At 41.0% G+C, this 20,467-nt stretch overlaps 1 protein-coding gene across 5 annotated transcripts; it reads left to right on the top strand.

Moving 5' to 3' along the window:
- The first annotated feature begins 66 nt into the window (after positions 1 to 66).
- Positions 67 to 15,224, top strand: LOC120793945 (pleckstrin homology domain-containing family A member 4-like). 5 transcript variants are annotated; one of them, XM_040134405.1, is made up of 24 exons: positions 67 to 1,170; positions 4,050 to 4,119; positions 4,228 to 4,326; positions 4,444 to 4,516; positions 4,628 to 4,728; positions 5,139 to 5,257; positions 5,363 to 5,575; positions 5,705 to 6,017; positions 6,564 to 6,623; positions 6,865 to 7,011; positions 7,837 to 7,896; positions 8,017 to 8,097; positions 8,235 to 8,387; positions 8,564 to 8,662; positions 8,943 to 9,051; positions 10,006 to 10,079; positions 10,530 to 10,634; positions 10,715 to 10,805; positions 11,098 to 11,153; positions 11,640 to 11,768; positions 11,880 to 12,284; positions 12,882 to 13,003; positions 13,127 to 13,236; positions 13,469 to 15,224. In XM_040134405.1, the coding sequence occupies exons 1-24, from the start codon at positions 1,130 to 1,132 to the stop codon at positions 14,707 to 14,709; spliced, it is 4,071 nt and encodes a 1,356-aa protein (XP_039990339.1). In that variant the 5' UTR covers positions 67 to 1,129; the 3' UTR covers positions 14,710 to 15,224. The 5 variants fall into 5 exon arrangements, with proteins under 5 accessions (XP_039990339.1, XP_039990338.1, XP_039990342.1 ...); XM_040134404.1 differs by having other exon boundaries at positions 12,870 to 13,003; XM_040134408.1 differs by having other exon boundaries at positions 12,870 to 13,003; positions 13,132 to 13,236; positions 13,469 to 13,558.
- Positions 15,225 to 20,467: the final 5,243 nt, after the last annotated feature.

Raw genomic sequence — 20,467 nt, 5'->3', positions numbered from 1 at the left:
TGTTCCCACCCCTCTCACCTTAAAGCGCTGCACAGCTGTTTTTTTCTTACTGCTGGATTAGTCGAGCACCATCTTTCCTGTGTACCAGATGCAAGTCAAGTGCATTGGTGCACACTTCAGTTTCTATCTTGAGAATATTTGAAGAACAGCTCCACAAGACGCTGACTCAGTGCAGCAGAAAAACTAAATAAGAGCCTACCATCTGGAAAAATGCTTTTGCTCGATTATGGAGACCATCGAAGTCTAGACTGAGTAATTATAAATCAGTGGAATTATGTCTGATATTTAAATGTTACATTAGGTATCTTGTAAGTAGATTTTCTGCGTGTACTTTACAATAAACTGTAAGGATTTTTGAGTTTACTTTATACTTTTTAACTTTAAATAGATATATGCTATTTTGTTCTGTTTTCCTGCTGCTTTAACTCAAAATTCTTCTTTTCCTCAATACTCACAAATGATAAGTTTACTGGAAATGTTGAATTAAACTGTTCTATTACAGCTTCAATATATACTTTGCATCTAGATTTGATTATTCGCTATATTATACAGACTCTGTTTCTCAGTTTGCAAGCGAAACAAAGCCTTCAAGCCTTTGAACTCAGCTGTTCATATTCGGAATGGATAGGCCTTTATCAGGGGTGATAATTCAAGACTGGAATCCAAATCTTTAATCTTTATAAAGCTAGATCCTGAGAAATGAAATTCTAATAATGCAAGGGGCAGAGCAGAAGAATGAAAGAACAGCTGTTTTTTGTAAATTCCTAAGTCACAAACCCACACTCAGCTAAAGACAGAGAGGCTGTCAAGGGCAGGGTAAGAGGGAGGGACACTGAAGAAAAAGAAGAAGAAGAGGGGGGAATAGGGGCTCACAGAGAGTGCACTGTTAGAGGACAGAGGAGAGGACTGCGTGTTAACGGCCAGCGTAGGTAGATCGCCGGTCGAACGCTGCTGCCACAAGTCCGAACGGAGTGAAACAGTGAGAAACAGAGAGGGAGATTCACACGTACGAGGAGAGAAGCGGAGTATAGCAGGAGAGCGTTGTGACTGTTTGGGCAACAGGAGCTCGTGGTAGCCAGGAAGAGGGCAGCCAAGCCGGAGGAGATGCTGTGAGGCAGCATGCCAAGTGATGGAGCTTGAAGCAGCCAGCAGGCAGGCACAATTAGTCAGGTAAAGCAATATGGCATCTTTATTATGATTTATGTCTTATTTAATTTTGAGTATCACTTGAACAATTTAACAGCACTGTTTCAGAGAGATATTTGAGTGTATTTCAGTATGAATAGTATATCAGTATATAATATCTGTATTTCCACTCATTTGATAACTTTACAGTAATTTTCCATTCATTAAACAAAAAGACCACTGTTGCTCAAGGTGAACAGTATTATGAAGAATCATGGCTGATGTGATGCATTATCTGTGGCTGAAATATAACAGGCCCACTGGGGGACTTTTTCTCAGCTTTGCCAAGCTGTGAAAAAGCTTTGTCCCAGCTGTATTTACCCGGCAACTTTCCTGTCTCCTAAGCCCAACTTTACTTTCATAGCCGTATGAAATATACTGTATAAAGCAGTCCCATGTCCTCGTTAGAAAAGCTTTGCAGGCAGTCAAATGTGTAGTTGAGACAGTGGCTTACGTCACAACTTTGCCTATCAAGGTCAAATGTATTGTCTTTTTTTTTTTTTGACATTAAAAGGCATGAGAATATCGGAGACATGCAAATGTTTTTGTTGATGGAGAGGGAGGATTTTTCCCCAGCCAATGCATTCAACATGCTCTGCGTCCAACTTCACATGATGCTCCAGAGTCCTTGGGCGCCACAAAGCGCACTCTGTGTGGTACACAAACCCACTGTTTGTCCTCCCCTTCATCCCTCTTTAGCATTTTAAGTCTTCTCCTCCCAGAGCAAGTGACCCCCACTGATTAAGAAGGAGATTTTCCAAATAGTTCACAACACCCACGTAACCCCAGCAGCTATGAGGTTGTATCTGCTCTCATCTCTGACAAAGACTTGATTGTTTTCTCTCATTTACTCCGTGTCTCACTAGCTTGGGATTGTGGTTGATACTGACATAGACTGTGGATGGCAAACCATGTCAAACCTCTGGATCACCCACGAGGGCTTGTGGAGGCTCCGTGTGAGATGTTTCTCATGAATTTTTATCTTCAAATTCATCTCTATTGTTGTCTCATGAAGGTCAACAATAACTCTACAGTTTAGATAAACTGTAAAATGAAGCTTTGTTACGGAGGCTGCAGCAGGTGGAAGTTAAATAAGCTTAGGATTAATTTTAAAATCTGAAAAAGAATTGTTTTCAGTCAGGTTAGTTTGTGCCTGGAGTGATTTTATTGTTAAACATAAACTTATATACATATATACATGCATAAATATAAAGTGCAAATACAGTACATACAGCAAATCGTTTGGCAGAGAGTAGAAATTTAAAGTAAGGAAAGGTCATATTTCATAAATAAATAAAGTGGTACTTTATATAGTCGTGCTAGTAGTATATAATATAATATATATTTAATATATAATAATTATATATATATATATATATATACATATATATATAATTATTTTTCTAAATACATACAGAAATACAGTAAGGAAGTAGTTTTGCATATTAAGTAGAAAATTTAAGAAATAGATCCTTGGTGACTCCATTAAAATAATTGCATGGTAATTCAAAACGTGAAAATAAGGAATTTAAGAAGATAGACAAAATCTAATTTCCTATGCATATTTTTAGAAATTTCATTATTAGAAAATGGCAAAGTGATAAAAAAAATACAAAAACAACTATATACTGTACATCTATTAAATATTTATCTAGCATCAAGGTACTTAAACTGTATGTTAAATGTAAAATGCGATTATATAATAGAGTGCCATCAGGGTACAATTTTTAATAATAACATGCAATAATAACAAAGTTTATTATATGAAACATGAGAACTGGGCCATAAAGGAAGTGCAGGTGCAAGACACATGCTACCATGTGATCTGAGGTACAGAACCAAATATGCTGATGAATCCTGATGAGACAGCATGACTCTACAGAAAAGCACAAACCTCTAACACAGTGAGCCCCACCCCTCGCTACGCATTTGTCTTCAACATGCCACTCTACTTCCCCGGCACCACATTCATTTATTTTGGTTTCCGTCCTCTGCAATCCACGCTGCAGTTCTGCAGTTTGGGACACATTCCAAATCTTGTCTCTCATACCAGCCCGTCCCTGCTGCCAGATTGGTTTTCACACTGTCCCAGGCCCCTCCCTGCTTCCACGGCGATGCAGCTGTCACCTGTCAGTTTCATGGTGGGGATGCACATGGGCCTGTTATGGCTCAGAATAGAATAGTGGGAGAGTTAAGCTAGAAGTGGGAGAGCACAACACCAAGTCTCCGGAAGAATGAACAGTTGACAAGGAAAAAATCTCAACTATACAAGAATGTGGCATATGTGTGCTCGGAGGTTACTGGGTGCTGCTCATGGGAGTGACTGACTGCTTCTACAGAGAGAGAGAATCTGGTATTGGTATTGTATTGGTAAGATCTCGTGTCTTAGCCACATTAACCAGACTCAGCTAGTTCATTCAAATGTATGTGAATTCAAGAGGTTGCTCAGAGGTCGGGTTAAACTCTAATTGTACAGATGTGGATATTTTTATCATCTGATCTGAAAAATCCATTAGTATTGGGATTTCTTGTGCACTTTTATGTGTTTGTAACACTAGTAATTCTGACTTACTTTCTCACTCATAAAGACACCTGCATAATAGAAATACCTGGTTGAAGTTTGCCAGTAGCAGTAGACTTTAGTTTTGGTACAAAACTGTAAAAACTTGGATCAGTATTAATACAATGTTTTTTACATTAAACATTTTCATCCAGCTGTGACATGTCTGACATATGTTTGTGACTGTTTGTGACTCTTTCCCTCTCGCTAATGTATATCATCCTCTCATTCTCATCACCCTCTCAGTTTTATCCAGGGTTTTTTCATGTGCAGCCTGTATATGAATTCTCTTCTTTCCCTGCAGAATGGATGACCAGGACAGAGTAAGCCAAACTTCCAGCGTGGCCACCATTTCCTACTTTCCTGTCATAAAGGTTTGTTTTCCAGTTTGCATGGCTATTGTGTCATTATGTTCACACGTGGAAGGCTTTCTGTGACACCGTTAATGCATACAAATGTAACATTCCCTCTTTGGGCAACAGGAAAGTGATGGAAAGGTGCAAGCATTTGGGAAAAGATGCCAGGCTGCCAAGAGAGACCCCAACTGCCCAGTGGTCATTAGAGGATGGCTCAACAAAAAAGTAATTTTAAAAACATATACTGGTCTGCGTCACATTTTGTATCTTCATCATTGCATGTAGAAGAGTGTGTGACTGAGTTAAGCAAAGAGCTGCCCCTAATTAATCTTCCTTCTGCAGGATAGCTCTGGTTTGAAGCTATGGAAGAGAAGATGGTTTGTCCTCTCCAACTACTGTCTGTTTTACTATAAAGGTAAGGAGCACAGCTTGTATCCCGGCACTATGTCTGGAATGAACTCTTTCATGTGCTCTGGATGTACAACAACACATTTCTTTTGTTTGCTTCTTTCCCGTCCTCCATCAGACAGTAGAGAAGAATCTGTATTCGGCAGCATCCCGCTCCCAAGCTACAAAATCCTGTTCTGCACACCACGAGAATGCAAGAACAGGAAGTTCACCTTCAAGGTATCTTCATTTGGTTAAAGTGTTATTCATAGCCTTTTTCTGATTATGCATACAGTGTGTACATAAAATGTTGTTTGAAGTGTTAAATTTAAAGCAATATGGATTAACAAAATAAACTATTCTACAGGAATATTTTAACGATTTTAACTCCATGTTAACTCCAAATGTAGGCTCCTCTCTACATATAATTACTGCAACCCATCTAATCAGGCCAAATTAAAACACTTTTTATCTTGACCTTATTTGAACTGGGGTTCAGTATTGTCCTCACTCGGTTTATTCAATTCAATAACTTTAATTCAACCTTTAACTACACCAAAACCAAGTATCACTAAAACACCAACTGCCATTGATAATTTATGAGGTGAACAGTAACAGTATAACATTGTGAATGATCTCTGTAAAACTAGGTGGTGCACCAGGGAATGCGCTCCTATTATTTCAGCGCGGACACTCAAGAGGATATGTTGGGTTGGGTGCGGGCCCTTAGCCAGTCTGCTGCAATGGAGCCAGACAGCTCCATGAACAGGTACAACACTATTCACTGTGGACAAGAGGTGTTACGCAATGAAAGTCAAATATTGTAATGATTGCACTGTCCGAGCGCTTTTTGCTACATCTCTGATCCTTTCAGGCGCTGCTCAAGTTATCAGGATTTCACGCAGTTAGGTGGCAGCAGTGAATCAGTGAACTTTCCTAAATCCCCCTCTGATGGAGAGGGTCCCTCCCAAAAACACAGGCACGTCAGCAGGACTCTGAGTGAACCAGGTCAGCTCTCTGGTGGGAGGATGGGGACGTCGCACTCAGAGCAGAGGGGGAGGCGGAGTGTGCGTCAGAGAAACAGCAGGTTGTCAAGTAATCTCAGTGTATGAATAGGACATATTTAAATCCAAGTGGTTTATTTAAAGGGGGGAAATATCATCTGAGAAAGTCCCAGCTTTGACATTTTGTTCTGTTTTCTCTGATGTCTTCACAGCCCTTCAAACAGAACACCCAGTCCCCCTGAATTCAGCCGAAGAAGAACTTGTGGTCCAGATCAAGAGGAAGATTCCCTTCCTGGCCAAAACACACCACCCACGCAAACTGAAATTATGGGAACAGGTTATTTGTCCTCCAGAGGTCAGCTGGGGTCACGACCTCATACACCAGTGGGAAGGGTTGACATTCGACCTCACGATGACCCAGTCATAGTGCCACAGACCCTATACTATGCACCTCCCTCACCTAAGCTGGAGTTCAAATCCACTCCCAATACCCCTGTCTCAGAAAGGTGGCAGAACCTAAGCAAGGTCAGGACATGTTTAGTTTGTCTTGAAACTGGCAAAATTAAAATAGTTTGGGTACACTATGTGATACAACGGCTACCATAGCTCTCGTTATTGTGTAATAAGTAGTGTTCAAGAGAATTTGTCAATAATAATGTGTCTTAAGGGCAAGAAAATGAGAGGTACAGTTCTGATTTACTTCCATTTTAACAATCACAAAACACTTAGGTCAAAAAATAATTTCCTTTTATTATGTCTGCGTGTTTAAATATATACAAACATGAAACATAATCAGGAAAATGTAATTAAATATGTTAATTTCGCTAAAATTAAGCAATGTCTTATGTGTGCCTGTTTATTAATATTACTGTTATTTAAAAACAAAATATTCAAATACTCCTTTTCCATTTACTCAAGGATGAGAATTTGAGGGTTTCAGCTAAAGGGGCACTTTACACAGCAGCACGAAAACAACAGTTTTACACATGAAATTCTGTGTACTTGAAAACTGTTGTATAACTTCTGTGGGGAGCTTTGTTTCTCACATCTTATCTTTTTCATTGTTTGCAGCCTACACCTACATATGGTTCAGTTCATCATATCCCGTGCGAGAGAAGACCTTTAGGAAAGGTGATCATTATAGTGTCATTTAGTGTAGCACTGTAATGAAAAACAAAGTTAAAGCAAAACATCCAGACAAGTGTGCAGCACATCGCACCTATTGTTTAAAGTAATAACTTCCCACTATTGTTTAGTAAAACCTACTAAAAGAAATTCTTGAAGTAAGTTGGATTCTACTCTTGTACTTGTAATACCACGTTTTCACTACTTTTCTCACTTGATGTCATCTACATGCTGTCTTTTCCTTCAGAGCTACGCTACAGGGGCACATGCAGACTTACTGCCCCCTTTGCCCCCCTTGTCGAGAGCCACACATGCTCCCCACCACCCACACCACCACCACCATCATCACCATCACCGCAACCATTTATCTGTTTGTGTTCTACCGCCAGCTACGGTACAGCCCACTCTGCTGTGTGTTCTTGTGGCGTCTTGTGTGGAACAACTTCAGAACTGTTAGTGGTGTCATGGTGTTTTAAATTTGTGTTATGTCGCCTTTAAAAACTGTGTTGGTGTTGTAGCGTTGTCTAACTGAGTAGGCTTTTACCAAAAGGACTCAATAACAATATTAGCAACAATATTTTTAGGATCCTGTGATATTGTTCTGTACTGTTATGTGTATGTCACTGACTTGTTTTATGTCCATGTCACTGTTTTGTATTGTCACTAATATTTGCAGTGTCAATTTTTATTTGTTACTAATAAAATATATATTGCACTCATTATTATTATTATTATTATTGTTATTGTGTTTAATTGTGCTGTTATATCTGTTGACATTAAATCTATATATCTGTGTGTTTCGTCTGCATTATGCTGAGTACTACCATAATTTTGCTTCGTGTAATGACTATTGCATGAAGCTGCTGTTTGCTAAATCACAAATGCATATTATGTAAGTACATTTTGAATAATTTTCACTCAGATTCACGACCAACCTTATAATACTTGGCCGTAGTGTCTCAGTTTGTCTCACCCAGAGCGCTGAAGCTTGTGCTGCATTCAGCAGCAGCAATAACCCACACACAATACCATAAATATGTGTTAACTGTGGAGAGCACAAAGGATTTCATTTAGAAAGATTTTTAAAAATATTTAGTGAAGACACAGATTTCTACTCATATATTAAATGCTTGTGAACAGGAAAAATATATATCCAATATTGCCGTTTTTTTTTTTTTTAAGTACTATTTAACAAAATTATGACCTTGATTCTTTTCAGGCCTCAAAGCCTGACTCAAGGGAAACCCCACCAATCAGACCTCTTCAAAGTGGTGCAGATGTGAGTGTTCACAACCTTTCCATGCGGCTCATAACAGTCACCAGAGTATGATGCAGCCATCTATCATTAAATGTTTCTCTCTGACTAGACATCAGTTAGATTTTGATTTTCCCTCCTCAGGCTGTGTTGACAAGGTTGTGCGGGTGTGACAAGCTGCTACAGTCACTGTCTGTTGAACTGGCACAGCTGCAAATGGATAAGGTCGGTAATTGAATGGTTATAGTTCCAACCATCCCATGAAAACACACTTTAATTACTTATTTATAACCCTGTATTCTGTCTGTTCTGGTAAATATTGTGACTGCTTCTCAAATTGAAATACCTGTGTGCTTTTACAGGATAGTGTCCAGTGTGCGTTAGAGGTGTCCAGACTGCAGCTGGAGGACTGGCAGAGCCAGGGGCCCCGGGCCCAGGAAGAGGCATTGACCCAGAAGGCTTTGCTCCAGGAAGAGCTGGTCACAATCCGGGCCAGAATGTGTGACGTATCATTGGTATGTAAGGACTCAGGTGGCAGTGAACCCAAATGAGACAAGCAATGGCACTACACGAGTAGGACTGCTGCAATTGCCAATCTTTCTAATTTAATAGCAGAAATCAGGGATCTTTGGGGTTTTTTGTATTGATAATGGATTATTGTTTATAAATCTGTCTCTATATTTTTTTTCAGGAAATGGAGAGGGTGTGGAGTCAATATGAGAGAATGGAAAGTGAACTGTCTGTTATACGCTCACACCTTCAGCACATCTGTAACTTTGGAATACCACAGGTATTTTATAAATTACAAAATGTATACTTTAAAAAAATAAAAATAAAAAATATGCATGTTTACAGTATCAAATATATATATATATCTGTCACAAAGCTTCGTACTTTTGTGAATGCTTTCCCTTAAAGGAGATAAGAATTTTGAAAACATTTCTTTTAAGTCTAACTAAGGGCATCTCCGTTTGTCTGTGCTTGTGTTCACAGTGTTTAAGCATTCACCCTGAAGTCAAAAGTGTCCTTCTGTATTTCATGAGTAAAATCCTTTGTTTCTTTCTTATCAGGAGCAGTCTCAGGCTCAGAGGGAGCTTTGGATGATGGAGGACATCCTCGCTGGACTGAAGGTGAACAGGGAACATTTCCGCTTCTTGCTGGGACCACAGAGGCACCACAGTAAGGATCAGCTACTCCTACCGTAATGTTTAGTGTGTGACTCATAAAGGCGTTAATACTGTATATGCCCGCAGGGTTATGACCATTTACAAAACACAGGTTTTGATTCAGTGTGTTGCAGCGGAGGTGGTGTCATCATTTACCAACACATCCTTAAACCAGTGGAAATATGGTGATGTGTTTTAATGTACCTTTCTGTTTTTAGCCGAGCTTTGTCTCCTTATTTCAGAGTGCCTTACCTGCCATATTTAACACAAAACAAAAGCAGAACTTTACCTTATAAAAAAAAAAAAAACTGGTGTGGTGGCAGATCAAAAACCGAAATTCTACATAGTTCTATACATCTTATAAATGTATAGTACAAAGTGAAATGTTTTATTTATCCTTTGTTTTGAATTGAGTATCTTCTATTAAACAACAAAGTATTGTACAACACACTCCTACTATTACTAAGATCTATGAATATTTCATATATACACATGGATGACTAGATCTATCGCTCAAGAATTCCTGGATGGGTGAAAAGGTGCAGTTAAGTAAATTAATACAAGCTACACCAGGCCATATTATATGCAAAAACAGCCATCCTATCAGCCTAATGCACAGGGCTTCATTACCGAAGAGTCTCTCAGCTAAGCAAACTGCAAAAGAATAGTCTCTTCAAACAGGAAATGGTGAATCAAAACTTAGAAAAATCGAAATCTCTTCATCCCCTTCACCTCCACTAGCCATTAAGAAATCAAAGCCTAAGGACTGAACAGTGTACGAATGTCGCACTGCATACTGTACAGTGTATCTTGGTTTTGCCTTTGAAGTCTTTGAAAAAACTTCACTCCTTGCTGCCATTTGGGGCCGCCAACGTGCAAAGTTGCCCAATTCATCTTGATTATGCACATGAAACCTGACAACAGAAGAACAGTGTAAACACTGTGACCTTTTCTGTCTCCCCCTCAGTGTTCCAGCCGGCAGCCCCACATCCTGGATCCCCTGGCTCTCCCACAGAGAGGCTGCAGAGTGGACTGCCAATGGTATGACTCCTGCCCATTGTTCCTTTGTCAGTGACCCCATGATGTTTGTTGTCTGCTTAAGAACAAACATGGAATTGTTGTCCCCTCAAGTTAAAGGTTAAATCAATCTACTGGTCTCTGATGACTAGATCTCGAGTTCTACAGGCGTTTGCTTACAGTATGCCGACAGCATTTGTGATATACTGTATGTCTTTGGAGCATTCATGATATTAGCCCTTGAATCAGTAAAAATCTATCGCACTGTATCAACAGAACGGCAGGAGCTGCACAGGACAGAAATTACCTACAAGATTTTCTGCCTCCAATTAATGTTGTCGTCTCGTTAAACACTGCTTCTACATCCCTAAAATATGTTGAGACATGTAGTATCAGTCTGGTATGGATACAAAAGGATCTCCCATCATTGCTTCACAGTTTTTATTACATTCCTTTTGACTATGATCCCAACAGGATGCGGCACAAGAGCCACCAGTTCGCCCAGCGTTACCCCAGGAGCTACAGGAAAGCCAACAGAGCAGGGACCAGGGCCATGGCTATACAGAGTCACCATATGAGGTTGGGAATATTGACAGTATTTATGTCGAATATCATCAGGTTTGAACATGTTTTCATGTTTTTCTATGCTTATATTTCAGGGAATCTACAGCCACACTATTGATCCTACACATAGAAGGGGGAGCAGCCAGCCTGACCTCCTTAATGTGAAAGCACAGAGAGACGCATCCGGTTGGTTGGCTCAGATATACTCGTTACAAATACATGAGTACATGAAAAGAGTGATATTTATACAGTGGCCAGCAGATTAATATTTTCTGACTCATCTAATATTAAACAGCTTTAATAGGTGTTTTGTGCAAAATGCTAAATCATTTTATTAGTCCCCAGTGGCTTTGTTTTGGCTTCCACCCTCATAAATCCTGTTTCTCTTTCTTCCTGTCACCATTTCCTCCCACCCATCCTCTCTCTCTCTCCTTATATCCTTCTCCTCCTCTTTCCTATATTTTCATTTCATCTTTAGAATCTCAATCTGGTTCAAAGTGGAACCCACCGGACACAACCAACCAATCAACCAAGGTTTGATTCTTCATAATTTTATGTTTGCTGGTTAACTATATCTGGGTGTATGCAGTATGATCCAAATGCTCCAAATATAGAAGCAGTCAAAGCTGATTTTTCCCTCATTGCAATCACAGCCAAATTCCGATTCTTTGATTCTCTCATCTTCCGTGCAATTAGGGCACGTTGCAGTGACTGTTGTAGGCGAGAGGGGGAGGCAGAGGCTCATGTCTCCCTACAGTAGCTCAGTCCTCTCACTTCTGCCACCCAACCCCCCTTTCTCACATGCACACACACATAGGAACACACAGATGCAAGACTCTTGCACACATACGTCTCTGCACAGACAGAACACACAGCCCTAATAATAATCGAATGGTTTTTTTTAGCCGTGTTTTTGATATGCAAATCGGGAGATTTTGCTACTTGATTTACCTTTTCTATATGCGTATTGCTGAGAATTCATAAATGACTCATATTCTAAACAGCCTATATCTTCTCTAGAAAATGAAGATGAGTGAAGAAGAGCAGATCGAGAGGATGAAGAGAAATCAAGAGAGGTTGACTAATAGGAAGAAACCTCCCATACCCACCCCTGGTGCCCAGAGTCAAAGTTCAGAAACGAGAGAGGAGGTTCGCCAAATCATTAATCGCTATAACTGACTGAATCACTACATGATATTATATACCAATACACTCATACTCATTGTACTTACTTAATTATCTATCTTGGTATTTCCTCAGGCCCCCTTTCCTTTAAGGGTGACACGAGTTGTTACAGCCGTACTGCCGTCATCCCTTGTGGCCCGACGGGTTTCTGTTGAGGATCCTCCAGCTGAGCTTGACACTCCACTGCCTGAGCAAATCCCACCTGAGATGCAGCAAAGACTGGCTGAGCAGAGTAAAATGTTGAATAAGCCACCTAGGCGTCTGCTGCCGGAGAGCCCTGATCAAAACCGGTCTTGGGCAGAAATGCACCAGAATCAGCCCGTTAAAAGGACAAGCAGACAGCAGCATCTGGGAGTATTGAGGTCTTCCATGAAAGAGTCACGGCCGGACATGAGCAGAGGAGAGTCTACAGAGACCTCACGGAATCAAGTTCGAGACCATGCAGGATTAGGAAATGGAAGATTGAGCTCGGACATTAGGGTAAGAAAAAATGACATGAAATTAAATAAAAGATTTACACGATTAGAGCACAACATAGTCAGAGAGATGATACCATACAACTGATTTTCTTGTCCAGTATAGTTGATATTATCTCATTCTAACTTAACCCAAGTGTACTGTTGTCATTGGCTTTACCTCCTCAGTGTTTAGGGCCCCACAGACCCAACTTCTGTACGTGTGAAAATAACACTAATAATTCAAAAAACATGTTTTTGCTTTTCTTCTGACTTTATCGTTATATACCTTATCATTTTCTGCAGCGGATTTCTGAAAATTGCCATCAGTTCAAAATCATTTTTAAGCAACTCTCATACAAATTAAGAAAAACCATTAAGTAACAAGCGAATAAAACAATAAGTTAAGTCTGGTTTTTTTTAGCTGTTAAAGAGGTTCTCCACAACCCTTAACAGAACCTTAACAGCCTTAACTGTCATGACATCAGTTATAATGTTAATTCCATCACATCATTTGCTGTTTATCATTACTGTATTAAAAAGGATTAATTGCACTGAGTCATCCCATAAGATAAGTTCATTGTGGTGTAATGCGCATTCTAACGCGAAGCTGCCTGAGCAGGTGGAGGAACAACCCCCTGCCCTCCTGACCCCTGACATGGACCCTGACCTCTGTCTGACCCCTGAGCAGAGAGAGGCCAAACTCCGACGTGTGGAACGAATACGGGAGAGAGTCATACGAAGGTGGGATACTTTGTGTCATTTTATATTTAAATGTATGTATATATGCTTTATGTGCATCTCTCAACTCAGAAACTGGTTGTTCTATTTATCTATTTTCTATCTATCTACCTATCTATCTATTAGCGCAGCCAGAGAGAGTGTTACTACACACAATCAACTACCAATCAGGGGGGAGGGGCAGGAAGTTCACCAGGTGCCCCCTAACACAGCTAGAAAACAAAGGATGAAATCAGGTATGTACGATATTTCCCAATGCAAAATCCGTAAGTCAATGATTGGAACTGAGATCAAGTTGCTCAAATGAGACTAGAGTTTAACTGATTTCAGTTGTATTTGTATGATAAGTTCCTTTTTTTGCTCAGGAAAGCTAGCTTTTACTGTAGAATTCTATATCAGTAGAAGTACCTGCTGCTGGCTACTTATGCACTAACTTATTGGCAAATTCTGCTCTGTTCATGTTTTCAGACAATGAAAACAAGCCATCTTACGATGGCTGCGGAGACTGTGAGGATAACACGAGAAGTCCTGCAGAACCTCGGCTTTCCATTGGGACATCTCAGGATGAAGAACAAAGAGATGGACATGTGAAAAAATCTCAAAGTCAAGTCAAGTTTGGGGACAAAACACAACACAAAGATCACAGTGGAAGAACAGGGGTTGCCAGAACTAAAATCAAATGCCCAGCTTCACCATATCATATCTCATCTATGACTGTCTACCAAAAAGATGGAGGCAAAGGATTTGTAAGTTACAAGGTTAAAGAGGAGAAAAAGCTTGAAGAACCTGCTGCTGATGACAGTGAAAGTAATTTTCCATCCTCCAATCTGAGAACCAAATGGTTCCTCTCCACCAACCAGTGGCAGGGGTTCATACCTTTGCAGAAACCTGGCATAGACTCGTTGTGCAATGAGGAGATAAGAGACATCGAGCAACTACCAACATGCACTGATGACGGGACTGATTCCACTGAAATGTCACCCACAGTGTGTGAAAGCTTGGAGAAAATGAAAGAGAACCATTCACTCTTTTATAAGATTGCATGCGACATCAGTATCTCAGACACAGACATAACAAAGAATGATGGGAATACCGATGTCCAAATGTCATGTAGGCCAGAAGAGGAAGAAAAACTGTTGATCGCTGAATCTGCACGTGATGATGCAACCAGTAATGCTGGGAGATCTCCTGACCAAGAGAGCAAGGATTCCAGCCTACGTTTGCCATCAGATGTTGATCAAAACACCTTCTCAACTGATAACAAACTCCAAGATTCAACCCTGGAAACCCGGGACAAAGTAGCGTTAAATACCTCAGCCAGTCCAGCAAAAGAAACACGTGTTTATGTAGAGATCAAACATAAAGAATGTGAGGCCACCTCAAGGCAAGAGAGCCTGTTGAAAGTGAAAGAAACTAATCATGGAACTCCTGCCCAAGATGCTGATTCTAGCCAGGCCCTGGACGAATGTGCAAAGACAAAAGGAGAACACAGTTGGGTGAAAGAGTCAGAAGAGAGCAAGGTGGACCAAGGGAGATCTGAGGAGTTGAAGAAATCTAGTAGTTCAAGTGAGGAGAACAAAGAGACAGTCCAAAAACGAGGCGAAAACAACTCCGTCACGCCGCTCAGGTCTGTGTATGAGGCCGGAAGCATGATTCGGCGTGCGTCTTTTGGGAAGGCACGAGTAACGGTATTAAGGACAAGTTTGTAGGAGCAAGAACAGTGGTGGCTTAAGGAGCTTAAATGAACGAACTTGGGAAGGACAAGAACAGTTAAGGGATTTATGGTAAAGGAAAATGCCCCAGGAGGCGGACTTAGAATGATGGAAAGAAACTTTCCTAAGTTGAATTAGAAGTGTTAAAATGGGAACATTAAATATCAGAAATGGACATAATCTTTGGTAAACTTCAACATTTCCATTAATCATAGTATGTGGATTGAAATGGATGCAAATAAAACAGTCTTAAGAAAATTTCATCCAAACATAAACTATGTACTCAAGTATAGTGTTGTTCTTAAAGTTGGTAGACATCAAATATCTTATGTATAGTTGCAGTCAAATACATGCCCAGAATTTGAGGTTAACACTTTCATTCCTCTCCAAATATACATCTAACATAACAAAGAAACTATAGATGATGGCTGCGTATGGAAGGCAACATAACCCTGCTATTGCTACTGTAATAAAATGTGTTTTGTATCTCAAATATCCTGATTAATAAAAATGCTGTGTGCTACATCGAGACGACTCCTGCTTTTTATGTGCAAGATACACATTTATGTTTCCCCCTCATTTCGTGCATCCTTTTTTTCCTCAATGAAGGTCCCCGGGGTGCTTGGGTGCTGCTCTCTGGCCAGACCTGGTGCAGAATTACATGGAGCCACTGAAAATGCCTTTGTCACTTTAAATCCTTGCCGTGTCTCAGTCGATGACATCATTGTCTGAGAACACATTACATCACCCCCTTTCCAGGCTCTCTCTCTTAAAGACAGCACCACCTTATGTTTACTGAGCTACACACACATACATATGCACACATACACACTCACAGAGAGACCTGCATATCTGTTTACAAATGTGATATCAGTATCAACATGCATATTAGTAACGGCCTTTATGAGATCAAATTCTATGCGTGGACTGGTGAATTCATTTTGTATGGATGCTAATTACAGTAAGGACAGTCTCCATAGATTTGCCCATTTCCATAGACGTATTAAAAGTTGGCAATTAAATGAAATAATAATCATTTTCAACACATTCCTGCCATGATTGAATAGTAGTGGCATGTTTTCTCTACCACACCTGAGACAGTAAATTAATTCCTGCATAGACTTTAAATACGAGCATGTGTCTTTTGTTGAAATACAGTATCCATACATTAAACATACTGTATGTGAGTAACAGAATGGAGGCAATGTGATCCCAAAATATGTGAGCAACTGTGATTTATGGAGACTGCTTCCTTAATATTGTCTCACATTGAAGTGGATGACTGACACATTTTAACAGTTATAGCTCAATACTGGATATCATGTCTGGTACTCACGTGAGTTTTTCTGATGGTCTGAAGTTGGGCCCGCAGAGCATCATCCCACACATCTCGAGCCTTCTTCTGCACGAATGCGCTGCAGATATAACAGTGGTTTATCATTTACACATAAATTTCTGTGCTTGTTGTTTATCATATATATATATTTTTTTTTAATTAGTGAATTTGGGCCCAACCTGCAGCTAAAAAGACAATACGGGATCGTTGCAAGTAAAATGTCTGTCAGTTAGTTTGCACTTGTCTCTGATATTCATACACACTGTATAATTAATCAGCTGTTTGATTGGCCTGTGAGTGCGCGTGAGTGCGTGGCGCGCGCGTAAATCACAGAGATGCGGAGAATGCTGAGAGAATGTTTCTTTAAGACCCATTACCTTCCCATCCGACAGAGGGGGAGTCTGTGGTAAGGTGGCGTATCGTCTCTCTCCGCGTCCCCTCCTCGCCGTCTACATGTGGGAAAGAGAGGCAGAAAGAAAAAAAACACGTACTGGGAGCTTTACTCGGGTTTCGGATGAGGGGCACGGACACCGAGGCACGATCCGCGGAGATGGACCTAAGGAATATTTAACATCTAGCATGGACACTACAGGCTCCCCGCGATGACTGTGGTAAGGATGCAACTTCACACCGCCCCGTCGCACCCCAGTGTCCGCTGGAAGGGGAAATAATATTCAGTGGAAGGCGCAGAGGAGACATATACAAGCACCAATGTAACGATAAATGCGTGCGTGTGCGCGTGCGCGCGCGCGTGATAACAAGTAGGCTACCTAACATTGTGTTGTGAAGGATTGAGGGTGGTGTGTGTGTGTGTGTGTGTGTGTGTGTGTGTGTGTGTGTGTGTGTGTGTGTGTGTGTAGAAGGGGAGGGAGGGAGGTACTATCTGAATAGAAGCAAATGGCTTTTTTTAGATAGACTATGCAACGCTCGGAGCCTATGTCACTGTAACGCATTGACAGGTGTGTTGGCAGCACACAGCACGATTTATTTAGGACGCGCTCCATACAGTTAGGTGAGAGGACAGCTTCTTGAGAGGGGGGGGGTCATAAGATGCTACTGTATACTGGCCTACTATGTGTTGCTAGTAATTAATCATGGCTGTAACTAAGCCCTTTGCCGTTGGGAGCTTTGTAGTCAAACCTCCCAGTTCGTCTCACTGCTGTTACCGGGCCTGTGGAGTTGCTTATAATTCTATAATGTCCGGAGAGGGCAGGCCCACTGCTGAAAATGTGCGATGTGCATTTTTTGGGCCATCCTTCTGACGTGATGCTTTCCACAGCCTCAGTCGACCAAGCTCTCTAAAGAGCAGACGCGGGTGTATCTCCCCCCTGTTTGCTTTAGTGGGCATTTCGACGCTCAAAGGGCCGATTTCGAGACCACTCCAATGCACAACCACCAAGCTTTTTACTGTACGAACGTAGATATGTGCGTGCGTGCTCGCGCGCACTCGTGCGTCTGTCATGGAATGGTCTTTCCTCCATACATCCAGAAATGGAGGTAGCCACAGACGAGTCGACCTGTCATCCGGAGAGCCGCGTCATTTTCCAAATAGCACGGTATGCAGCGCGGATGCCAATGCAAATAAAAGCGTGTTAGTCCGAATCCCTGTGCTTTTTTCATCCCCTCTACCCAGCTGAAGACAGTCATTTATCGATTCCAATGATGCGTTTCTTGCCCAGGGGGTACCGTTTCATGGTATTAGGAGGAGGAGGAAGGGGGGGGGGGGGGTCGTTCATTATTAGTCGCTATAAGCTCTGCTTTTATTGAAATGCCAAGAATGCATCCGACGCGCATGCAGTCTTTCGTTGAGACCGCAATTTAACGCTTAACTGAATGTAAAACCGATCGCAGAGACCCCTCTTTCTTTAGTTCTCATTGTCGGCGGCTGTGGGGGCCTGCAAACCCCTCTCCCCGCCCCAGTGTCTGGTGGAGGAGAGCTGTTTTTGCTGCTCTCTCTCTCTCTCTCTGTCTCACACACACCCACAAACACACACACACACACACACACACACACACACGCACACACACACAACACACACAAGGATACGATATTTTGCCTTTGCCCATTTTTCGGGGGCAGGGAATATTTAGTAACATGATACACCACCTAACTGGGGGCCAAATCCTAATTGGTCATCTAGCAAGCAGATACTGTAAAGACAGTCTGTCCAATCCAGCGTACAAGCAGGATTCATTGTGACTGTGATGATGACGAATATGATGATGATGATGATGATGATGATGATGTGGGCAATCATAATATGAACACAGAGAATTTGCACACACGGAGACACATGCACACCGACTTGATCGATTTCAGTGTGGTGACAATGTGGCACGAGCTCACCCATCAAACCAATTAATCTAATGTATCTACTTGATAATGTAGCAGTACTATAGCTCTGCTTTATAGAAAAATGTTACCACCTGCTCATTGTTTCCATGCTGCCTCTCATTCAATCCCCATGCTCTCACTTCTCTGGCAGTAAGAATAGCAGTTAATTCAATGAAGATGTCTTGATAATGCTCGCAAAGCTGTAATTTTATGGCATGATGTCTACAGTGCACCAGACATGGAGTGCTCTCTCTTGCTCTCAAGTTGTCTTTCGCTCTCTCTCTCTTCCGCACACTCACAAACACACAGGTCCTGAGGCCCAGTGACCTCACAGCTGACGCTTCAGTCAAAACTGCGGGCTGCACAGTTATGTTTTGCCAGCACTGAATCAGGACTCCAGCAATGAATCCTTTGTTTTTACAGCGCAGATTTAACATAATGACACAGTAGGAATACAGGGAACTATTACTGTGAGCTGTGCAGTGATTGTTGCAATATATACAATGGTCTGCAGTTATTACATTACCCTATTTTCTGTTGCCCTGCTTTGCTAATGATGAGCTGCTGGCAATGACGATGAGCAATTCCAAGATTATCCCGAGATGAATGGTAGAAAGTTTTGCTTACAGGTCACCCTATACTTTGGCAAGAGTATTTCAAGGTGTTTCAAGGTCCTGTACCAACTCCAATTAATTTAGGGAGGATATTTTGGGTAGTTTGGATCACAAAGTAACAATCAGAAGCTGTTGTAGTCTTTGGTCTACGAGAACCCTCGGGAAGCAGTCTGAGTAAACATCAGAGCTACTTGACATAGTTTGATCAACAGAGTGTTTTTTAAAAGAGGCACATTAGTTGACACATTCAAGTCAACCACTCAGAGCAGTGCACACAAGGGCAAATTTGTTCCACCACAAAGATATTCTTGCCCTATAAAAAGGTATAGATCTAATGAACAACTTTGGTTTGTATAAAATACTTGCAGAATGCTTTTGAAAGGCAAAAAAAAATACATATCATCCTGATTCTGGACAATCCAAAAAGTGAATTTCAGTACATTTTTGCACCATTCTCCCCGTGGTGAAAAATCACCTCTTGAGAGCAATAATAACAGACACCAAAAAATGTTATTAATCAAAATCAGCTATTATCAGCATCAGTTGCCTCAGTGCTAAGCAGACCTTTAGCATGGTCTAATTCAAGTATCCTCCATGTGACTGTTAAAGACTCACAGATCCTTTTCAACTATATAGCAGGTTATCACTAAATTTTATGTTCACTTCATGATGTTTGATGATGCCAGGGCCTCAACCTTTCAAGTCTACCCCTTTGTTAATTTGCAAACGGTTAAGTTGACATGATTTACTACTATATATGCAGCCATCAATGTGGCAGAGAAGTTTAAAACGGTTCTTATAACTGATTTCATTTTGAACTCTAGAACAGAAATTTGAAGGAAATGCGTTGAATGCCAGTTCAGTCTTGCATCAGTGATTATCCATCAGTAGAGCAAGAAAGGAAGTAAGTTGGTTTTTAGTGGGACACACAGTGAGGATGCCAAGTGCTCTAGCCAGCTTACCAGCATGAGGAGCTAAAGCAGAGCTTTATCAGGCCTCCAGGTACCAGCTAGAAGTCCACATCTTTGGTCTTGGACATCCTTATAATAATAATAAGACCACTGGCAGAGACTTATTTTCACCAGTGCTGAGGATCACTTGTGCTAAATATCTTTGATTCACAAAATGGATGATTTTGGTTGGACAAAGAAATTCCTTATTGTGCTGCCCAGTCTCACTGACGTAAAGAAGCCTGCATGGGGCACTAAATCAGTCCAAACCACTTAAAAGTATAAAGGCCAGTGTAAGCCCTTGAGTATTGTAGACTAGACAGTGAAGATTATGGTAGGAAAAAATAGAGAGGGACACGAGGCGCTATAATAATGTTGATTGCCTGAATCCAAACAATTTTGTCCCACAGTTAGCAGGGTGAGACAGAGGCCCTTGTTCCGTAAAAAGAAAAAAAAAAAGATCATTTAAGATGTGCGGAAAATTTACAACAACAAAACTGATTAAAGAAAGATAACATCA

The sequence above is a fragment of the Xiphias gladius genome, chromosome 9, assembly GCF_016859285.1.
Source record: "Xiphias gladius isolate SHS-SW01 ecotype Sanya breed wild chromosome 9, ASM1685928v1, whole genome shotgun sequence".
Classification (NCBI taxonomy): domain Eukaryota; kingdom Metazoa; phylum Chordata; class Actinopteri; order Istiophoriformes; family Xiphiidae; genus Xiphias; species Xiphias gladius.
This window is presented reverse-complemented; position numbering and strand designations above follow the sequence as displayed.

Bases quoted from the DNA above. Each gene is read 5' to 3' on its own strand.
- LOC120793945 (XM_040134404.1), top strand. From the start codon at position 1,130: ATGGAGCTTGAAGCAGCCAGCAGGCAGGCACAATTAGTCAG. The intron at 4,327-4,443 runs GTAATTTTAAAA...TTCCTTCTGCAG, and splicing joins GAGGATGGCTCAACAAAAAA to GATAGCTCTGGTTTGAAGCT. The intron at 10,806-11,097 runs GTTGGTTGGCTC...TTTCATCTTTAG, and splicing joins AGCACAGAGAGACGCATCCG to AATCTCAATCTGGTTCAAAG.